Genomic DNA, 9963 nt, shown 5'->3' with positions numbered 1-9963 from the left:
GAGAGCGCGCGTTCTGCCCGAGGCTCCAAGCCTTTGCAACCAAAATAAAACGTGGCTACCAAAACAACAAGCACCCAGCAAAAGAGAACTCACACTTTCACCTACCCACTTTACTTTTTCCCTCCCAAAGGGGACAGGAAGCCGCTATTTACAAACGGACTCCTCGCAGACCTTTCCTCCTTTTGTCACCCGCGCCTCGGAAATGCCGGAGGAGCTCCCTTCCCGCCCTAAAGCACCTCACTATAAAACATGTTTACCGACGTACTGACCAGAACCGGCCACTAAATCCGCTCCCCCCGCCGCACTCCGGACCCGGAGGGGGAAGGGCGGCTCATTGGCCCGGCCCACTGTCGCTCAGCTCGCGGCGGTTTTGCCTTCCCGGAAGTGACGTAGCCGCCCCGCTCGGCAGTTCCTCCGGAGGAGCGGGCGGGGAGGCGGAGCGCTGAGGGAAGATGGCCGACGGAGTAGATCACATAGACATCTACGCGGATGTGGGCGAGGAGTTCAATCAGGTAGCCGGAGCTCCCCTGCGTTCGGGCGGGATGCGACGGGGCCTGCGGGGGGGATGGACGGAGGAAGGGCGGGTAGGCGGGGCGCCGTCCTCGGCAGCTGCCCGCGGTTGCAGTCTTGTGCCGCCTCCCGGGCACTCTTCCTGTTGTCCGGGCGCGCTGGGGGGAGCAAGGCCCGAATGCTGCGCTGGCGGCGGAGGCGCTGCGGCTGGTCGCCCCACGCTGTGCTGGTGGCGGTCCCGGGGGGAGGGTGGTGGTTTGTGGAGCTTTTCTGTGCAGCCTCCATTGTTGAGGCACGAGCCAGGCCGCGTGCAGACTCCCAGCATTCTCTGCGGCAAGAAAGCCCGTGCACTGAGGTATTATCTATACAGCGAGCATCTCACCGCCAGCACCCGGGATGCAGCGCGAATCTGTATGATATCGCCTCCCCCCTCAGAAATACAACACCCGGGATATAGTACACATACATCCACTATATATGTGCATCTCTCCCTCAAAACTACAGCGCTAAGTATGTTTGTTTCTCACCTTCCTCTTAGAAGTACACATCCAGAGCATATACGTCTCACTTCCCCTCAGAAGTACGATACCCGAAGTATTTTATATACCTGCACATAGTATGTTTATATCTCACCCTCCTCTCAGAAGTACAGCACCCAGGGTGTTTATATATACTCATACAATATGTATGTATCTCTCCTGGATTTAAAAAAAATATTGATTTTGGTAAAATGGAGAACTGTCTTGCAGAGGAGTTGAAATGCTGGGAGAAAATAGATAAACGGTGGGCTAAGTTAAAAGGGCTTTAATAATAACAATAAATGTTTATGTTGGAAAAGTAAATAAAAATAAGAGGAAACTAATATGGTCCTCCAAAGAGCTGGCTGAAAAATATATAGAGGCTAAAAGATCAGGATTCAAAAAATAAAGATCTAAAAAAAAAAATACAGGGAAGCATACTTGGTGAAGCTGAAAGGGAGGGATGAGGAAAGAAATCAGGATGGCAAAAGTCAGAGAAAAGAGAAAGGCTACAAGTAGAATTGTAAGACTGAAAGGTGAAAAACACCAATGGGTGCAGGGAGATGAGGAAGAGGCAGAAATATTAAACCAATACAGTCGGTGAGACCGCACCTTGAGTACTGTGTACAGTTCTGGTCACCGCATCTCAAAAAAGATATAGTTGCATTGGAGAATGTACAGAGAAGGGTGACCAAAATGATAAAGGAGATGGAACAGCTCCTGTATGAGGAAAGGCTAAAGAGGTTAGGGCTGTTCAGCTTGGAAAAGAGACAACTGAGGGGGGATAATATGATATAGGTCTTTAAAATCACGAGAGGTCTGGAATGGGTAGATGTACATCGATTATTTACACTTTCGGATAATAGAAGGACTAGGGGGCACTCCATGAAGTTAGCAAGTAACACATTTAAAACTAATCAGAGAAAATTCTTTTTCACTCAACGCACAATTAAGCTTTGGAATTTGTTGCCAGAGGATGTGGTTAGTGCAGTTAGTGCAGCTGGGTTTAAAAAAAGGTTTGGAGAAGTCCATTAACTGCTATTAATCAAGTTGACTTAGGGAATGGCTTCTGCTACTACTGGCATCAGTAGCAATGGATCTTCTTAGTGTTTGGGTGCTTGCCAGGTTCTTGTAGCCTGGTTTGGCCACTGTTGGAAACAGCATGCTGGGCTTGATGGACCCTTGGTCTGACCCAGTATGGCAATTTCTTATGTTCTAATGTATTTGAAACTGATTGACTGACAGATTACAACAGATAAAATGGAAATCACTCTGAGGAGAGACGAGTGACTGGTGGAGTGCTTCAGAAATCTGTTCTAAAGCTGGTTCTGTATCTTTTTGAATGATATTGCAGAAACGTTAGAAGGAAAAGTTTCTTTTTGCAGATGACACTAAGATCTGCAACAGTGTAGACACCCTAAAGTGCAGAGATATGCATTTGTGGTGCAGAAATCCAAAGGAACTGTACATGATGAAGACTGATGTGAACGGACCAGGAGAGAAATCTCTGTGTTGATAGTGTCTTATAATTATGAGGGTAGTGAAATATTGTGACAAGGCAATGACAAGGGCCAAAGCAGTACTGGGCTGCTTAGAGAGAGACATAGCCAGTAGGTAAAAGGAAGTGATAATATCCCTTCCTTTACCTTTAGGCCATTATTACAAAAAGGATAATGAAATAATAGAAATGGTCCAGAGAAAGGTGACCAAAATGGATGAGACATGAGATGAGACCTGAAGACCTAAATATGTATATCCAAGGGGGATATGAAACAGACATTTTAAATACCTGAAAAGTAATAATGCAGAATAGTCAAACCTTTTCCATTGAAAAGGAAGTTGTAGACCTAGGGATCATGATATGAAGCTTTGAGTGGTTAGAATCAGGAATCACATCAGGAAATATTTTTTCACAGAAATGGTGATGGAAGCCGGGAATGCCCTTGTAGAAGAAACTGTGAAGCCAGGAAATGTAACAATTCAAAAGTGATATAACCGGGTACAGTGCAGGAAGGATACAAATATAGAACTAAACAATAACCATCCCAATATAAAACTTTGCACGCTCTATATAGGCATCATAATAAGCACTTCCGGTATAATATTTACCTTCTTTTGCCTTATATCTAATCATCAGCCAGTAGTAAATGCATTTTTAACTTTTTAAATTTTGCACATAAAACTTAGTCCAAATGCAATGTAAACTCCCTGACACGGGTCCGTGTTTTTAGTACTGCTTCAGGGGTATCTCCTTATGGCACAATTACTGTTGTCATCTTATTCAGCAGTCAGGAATTAATCTGTCCTACCAAGAGAGATGCTATGGTGGAAGAGATTACAGTTTAATACCTGACTGCCGAATAAGATGACAGCAATAGTCGTGCCATAAGGAGATCCCCAGTACTATGAAACATGGACCCGTGTTGGGGAGTTTACATTGCATTTGGACTAAATTAAAAGTAAAAAAATGTATTTACTTCTGGCTGATGATTAAATATAAGGCCAAAGAAGATAAATATTATACCGGAAGTGCCTATTATGATGGCCATATAGAACGTGCAAAGTTTTATATTGGGATGGTTATTGTTTAGTACAGAATGCAAAAGGACATGGGATAAACAAGAAGATCCCTACTTGCCAGAGAATGGAAATGACGATCCGAGACTGAAAAATTGGGCAACCAAATGGCAGTTGAAATTTAATGTGGATAAGTGCAAGGTGATGCATATAGGGAAAAATAACCCATGCTATAGTTACACAATGTTAGGTTCCATATTAGGAGCTACCACCCAAGAAAGAGATCTAGGCGTCATAATGAATAACATTGAAATCATCGGTTCAGTGTGCTGCGGCAGTCAAAACAAACAGAATGTTGGGAATTATTAGAAAGGGAATGGTGAGTAAAACGGAAAATGTCATAATGCCTCTGTATCGCTCCATGGTGAGACCACACCTTGAGTACTGTGTACATTTCTGGTTGCCGCATCTCAAAAAAGATATAGTTGCAATGGAGAAGGTACAGAGAAGGGCTACCAAAATGATAAGGAGAATGGAACAGTTCCCTTATGAGGAAAGACTAAAGAGGTTAGAACTTTTCAGCTTGGAGAAGAGAGGGCTGAGGGGGGATATGATAGAGGTGTTTAAAATCATGAGAGGTCTAGAACGGGTAAATGTGAATCTGTTATTTACTTTTTTGGATGATAGAAGGACTAAGGGGCACTCCATGAAATTAGCATGTGGCACATTTTAAAACTAATCTGAGAAAAAGTTCTTTTTTACTCAACGTACAATTAAACTCTGGAATTTGTTGCCAGGGAATGTGGTTAGTGCAGTTAGTGTAGCTGTGTTTGAAAAAGGATAGATAAGTTCTTGGAGGAGAAGTCCATTACCTGCTATTAATTAAGTTGACTTAGGAAATAGCCACTGCTATTACTAGCAGCAGTAACATGAGATAGACTTAGTTTTTGGGAACTTGCCAGGTTCTTATGGCCTGGATTGGCCACTGTTGGAGACAGGATGCTGGGCTTGATGGACCCTTGGTCTGACACAGTATGGTATGTTCTTATAAGCTGTGGTGAAATTTAGTATAACATTTCTGAGTTGGCAGTTTCCTACCCTAAACATATGCTTGATAACATAGATCATTTTGGTCTTTCAGGCCAATGTAATACTGATGCACTAAAACTGGGCATCCGCTTCCCTAATGTGCACCCACCCAGCTCTCCCCAGTGCATGATGCAGTAGGCAAATGAGCTGCTGCATTAAAAAAGAGGCACATGGGGAAATTGTGCATCCCTAGCACCTCCCTGGCATCAGGCGCCCAGGAGAAGTTTCTGTGCGTGGGTTAGAAAATGGACACTCCGTTTCCCTAACCTGACTGCCAGCAAGACTTTAAAAAAAATTTTTTTTCAGTTCCTCCAACTTAATATTGCCACGGTATTATGTTGGAAGAACTACAGAAAAGCAGTATTTTCAGCTTTTCTGTTAACTTTAGGGGCTCCTCAAGACTTAATGCCTGCTCCGGGGAAGACGTTAATTTTTGAGAGTAAAAATGTGCGTGTGCGTCGGGTGCACGTTTATTTTTTACATAAGTGGGTAATAGCTAATAGCCTCATTGACATGAATTTACATATGATGAGCACTATTAGCTATGCGTGTTTTGGACACGTTAATCCCCTTATTGCATAAGGCAGGGCTTCCCAAACCTGTCTTGGGGACCCCCACAGCCAGTCGGGTTTTCAGGATATCATATATATATATATATATATATATATATTTCTCATAGGACAAGCAGGATGGTACTCCTCACATATGAGTGACATCACAGGATGGAGCCCAATCACGGAACACTTTTGTCAAAGTTTCTAGAACTGACTGGCACCTACTGGGCATGCCCAGCATGGCACTAAACCTGCAGCCAGCAGGGGTCCCCCTTCAGTCTTCTTTTTTCCGCACAGCAGTAGCCACGCGGGTTAAGGAGCTCCACAGAGATTCCTGACAGGAATTTTCCTCACAGAATTAACAAAAACTTTCATACCCCATAGGGGTCCCCCTCTCGGAATTTTAATTCCGTGGTACTCCGGTAAGTCTTTTACCTGTTTTCGGTCGATTCCCGTCGAGTTTGACCCTTGCGGCCTACTGGCCGTCGACCGCACCACGGCTCAATTTTTCAAAGGCCATGGTGTTGGGGTTCCGTCGGTGCCCGGACTGTACTCGCACCATATCCATAACAGACCATCATAAAGTCTGTGTAATATGCCTCGGGTGCGAGCATGATGTCCTGACTTGCACCATATGTGCCTTAATGACACCAAAAGGTCGCAAAGCCAGAATGGAGAAAATGGAACTTCTCGTTCGTTCCCCAACTCCGACGCTGTCTATTGCATTGACGTCGTCCGAACCGGCACCGTTCACTTCGCGCCAGCATCGGGCACCGGCCGGTGACAGTCCGGCGTCGATGACTTCCGGCCATCGACTACCTCTACTCCCCCTCAGGACCGAGGGGATCGTAGAGAGAAACATGTGCATTGACACCGAAAGCCTCGGACCATCGATGAAGGAAAATCATCAACTTTGCCATCATCCGAACCTCCATCGAAGAAACTCCGTCCAGAAAAGGCATCGACCCTTTCGGGAACCGGGTCACCGAGGCAACCCTCACCTGGACGGGTATTGGGAGCCGCGACTCCGCCTTTAACGGTGGTCCCTCCGGCTATGCCTCTGCCTCCTTCTCCCCTTCTGGAGCCGGGGCTGCTTGCTCCAAGGTCTCCGTGAAGAGCTGGACCGGATGGTTCAGGAGGCCATCGATAAGGCGATGCACAGATTCCAAGTTCCCCCGGCGCCGAAACAGGTGCTGATTGCGGAACCGACCACTGATCCCATTCCGGCAGCATTGGCACCGCTGCTTTCGAAGATGGAAGCGCTTATAGCCGCTTTTCCACCAATAGATCCCGGATCACCGATTGCGCTGGTGCCTTCTCCACTTACTCTTTCATCGGGAGGAGAAACACCATTCTGTATTCCTCCATCGGGAGTCCTGCCGATGCCTCCGCCATCGATGGCGATCCGGCCATCGGCGCCACCGATCCATCCATTGATGCCTGCACCAGTGCCCTCGATGCCTTCATCGGTGCCTTCAGAGCCTAGACCAGGACCTTCAGGAATACCATCATCCCGTCCTCCTCAGGTTGCTAGAGGGTCATGTGCTGATCCCTATGACACCTGGACTGACGATTCATCTCAAGACACAAATGATTTACCATCTCCTCCTTCTCCTACTGAAAGCAGGAAACATTTTCCTCCAGAGGATTTGTCCTTCATAAATTTTGTGAAGGAAATGTCTGAGTTGGTTCCCTTCCAATTACAGACTGGGCAAGATGATAGGCACCAAATGATGGAGCTGTTACAATTCCTGGATGTTCCCGAGGAAATAACCTCCATCCCTGTTCATCAGGCTCTTTTGGATCTTCTCAAAAAGAACTGGGAACACCCTGGTTTGGTAGCTTCAGTCAACCGAAAGGCAGATACCACTTACTTGGTCCAGTCAGCTCCAGGGTTCCAGAAACTTCAGCTGGATCACAAATCTATGGTTGTAAATCTGCCCAAAAGAGGGCACGACGCTCAAAACCCCACTCTTCCTTCCTTCCAGGTAAGGAGCAGAAATTCCTGGATGCCATTGGCTGGTGTGTCTTCCAGGGATCAATGCTCATCTCTCGGATCGCCTCTTACCAGCTGTATATGACCCAGTATAATAGGGTCTTATTCAAGCAGATACAGGACTTTGCAGAGTCCCTGCCTCAGCAATTCCATGAACAGCTTCAAACCCTGGAACACAAGGATTTTGAAGCAAGGAAGCATGAAATAAGATCCTCTTACGATATCTTCGACACCGCTTCCAGAGTATCTGCAGCTGCCATTTCTGCAAGAAAATGGCCTGGCTTAAGTCTTCGGACTTGCACCCTGAAGTACAAGACAGATTGTCTGATCTGCCTTGCATAGGAGACAATCTGTTTGGCGAACAGATGTAGTGGACAGTGGCGGAACTCAAGGAGTATCATGAGACCCTTTGCCAACTCTCTCTGATGCCTTCTGAGTATTCCTCCAAACAGCCATTCAGGAAGGATACTAAAAAGTCATTCTTCCGTCCAAAGAAGTCCTATCCACCACCGTCTAGAAGTCGTTCCACGAGACCTTTCCAGAAGGCCCAGTCTCGTCAACCTTGGAAACAAAAGCCGCAAGCAGCTCCTCAGCCGGGCCCTGCTTATGGCTTTTGACACGTGCATAGAGAGCAGCAGCCAGCTTCCACTGCCTCAGATACCAGAGGGAGGTTGATTGTGCCATTTCAACAACAGATGGCACACAATCACCTCAGACCAGTGGGTCCTTGCCATAATCTCTCAAGGTTATCACCTGAACTTTCTCTCCATCCCACCGGATTCCCCACCTCAGCTGACGTGGGGCACATCTGACCAGTCACCACTCCTGGAACAGGAGGTTTCCCTCCTCCTCCAGTCCAGAGCAATAGAACCAGTGCCCTACTCCCAAAAAGGCCTAGGATTCTATTCCCGGTATTTTCTAATCCCCAAAAAATCAGGCGGCGTTCGTCTAATTCTGGACCTCAACAAGTACCACCAATGAGAAAAATTCAAGATGGTAAGCTTTGGTTCCCTCCTTCCTCTTCTGCAAAGAGGAGACTGGCTCTGCTCTCTAGACCTCCAGGACACGTACACATACATTGCAATAACTCCATCTCATCGCAGATTTCTGAGATTTCTGGTAGGCCCCAGGCACTATCAGTACCGAGTGCTACCATTCGGCCTGGCATCTGCACCACGAGTCAAAAGTGCCTCGTAGTAGTAGCAGCCTTCCTCAGGACTCACGGTGTTCACGTCTACCCCTATCTTGATGATTGGTTGATCAGGGCTCCCACTCAGCAAGCTGCTCTGTTGTCCCTACATCTCACCTTACACACTCTGATTTCGCTAGGATTTCTCGTCAACTACGCGAAATCCTACTTAGTCCCATCTCAAACTTTGTCCTTCATAGGGGCAGACTTGGACACCTGTCAAGCAAAGGCATCTCTGACTTGACAGCGAGCTCTACCTCTTTCTCTCGCACACCAGCTACAGTTTCAGCACTGCTCAACTGCACGTCACTTCCTCATCCTGCTGGGACACATGGCGTCCTCAGTACAGGTTACCCCAATGGCCCGCTTGGCCATGAGAGTCATGCAGTGGACTCTAAGATCACAATGGACTCAATCCGTCCAACCACTATTGACCATTGTTCACATCACTGACCCACTTCGTCAGTCTGTAGCCTGGTGGAAAAATCAGATCAATCTCCTCCAAGGCCTATCCTTCAGGCTCCAGACCCTCAAATAATTCTCACCACCGATGCTTCCAACCTTGGCTGGGGAGCACATGTCGCCAGTTTGCAGACACAAGGATCTTGGTCTCCAGAGGAAGCCAAACACCAGATCAGTTTCCTGGAGCTACGAGCAATCAGATATGCTTTCAGGGTGTTTCAGGATCACCTTTCCAACCAGGTCATCCTGATTCAGAAGGACAACCAGGTGGCCATGTGGTACATCAGCAAACAGGGAGGGATGGGCTCCAACCTACTGTGTCAGGAAGCTGCACAGATATGGGCAGAGGCCCTCTCCCACTCAATGTACCTCAGGGCCACCTACTTGCCGAGAGTGGACAGTGTGTTAGTGGAGAAGCTGAGTTGTGCCTTTCAACCGCACGAGTGGTCCCTCAACCCCACAGTAGCGGACTCAATATTCCAACGTTGGGGTTATCCCCACATAGACCTCTTTGCGTCACCTCAAAACCTCAAAGTAGAGAACTTTTTTGCTCTCTCACTCGCAGCCAACACTCACAGCCAAGAGATGTGTTCTCCCTCTCATGGGCAACCGGTCTCCTTTATGCATTCCCTCCACTTCCGCTTCTCTCAAAGACTCGCCTGAAGCTACGTCAGGAAAAGGGAACCATGATCCTGATAGCCCCTCACTGGCCACGCCAAGTGTGGTTTCTGATCCTTCAGGACCTCTCCATTCGCAGGCATATTCCCTTGGAAAAGGACCCGCTTCTGATCACTCAGAACGACGGGTGCTTGCGCCACCCCAGTCTTCAGGCCTTATCCCTGACGGCCTGGATGTTGAAAGGTTAATTCTTCAGCCACTCAACCTTTCGGAGCCTGTTGCCTCTTTCCTGATTGCTTCACGGAAGCCTTCCACGAGAAAACCTTACCTTTACAGATGGAACAGATTTAAATCATGGTGTTCTGCTTAATCCCTTGATCCTTCTGTTCCACCACAAAGTTTCTGGACTATCTCTGGCACTTGTCAGACTCTGGTCTTAAAACTTCTTCCATCAGAATGCATGTCAGTGCGGTAGCTGCCTTCCATAAAGGTGTTGGGGATGTTCCTATT

The 9963-nt window shown here is 47.1% G+C and overlaps 1 protein-coding gene across 2 annotated transcripts in view; it reads left to right on the top strand.

The window, feature by feature from the left end:
* The first annotated feature begins 286 nt into the window (after nucleotides 1-286).
* The window catches only part of CPSF6 (cleavage and polyadenylation specific factor 6), a 135886-nt gene continuing 126209 nt past the window's right edge, over nucleotides 287-9963 (top strand). For both annotated transcript variants that reach the window (XM_029597222.1, XM_029597221.1), the window contains exon 1: nucleotides 287-512. In XM_029597222.1, the coding sequence (XP_029453082.1) occupies nucleotides 453-512 (60 nt within the window). In that variant the 5' untranslated portion in view covers nucleotides 287-452. The remainder of the gene's footprint in view (nucleotides 513-9963) is intronic.

Source organism: Rhinatrema bivittatum, chromosome 4 (assembly GCF_901001135.1).
Source record: "Rhinatrema bivittatum chromosome 4, aRhiBiv1.1, whole genome shotgun sequence".
Taxonomy (NCBI): Eukaryota; Metazoa; Chordata; class Amphibia; order Gymnophiona; family Rhinatrematidae; genus Rhinatrema; species Rhinatrema bivittatum.
This window is presented reverse-complemented; position numbering and strand designations above follow the sequence as displayed.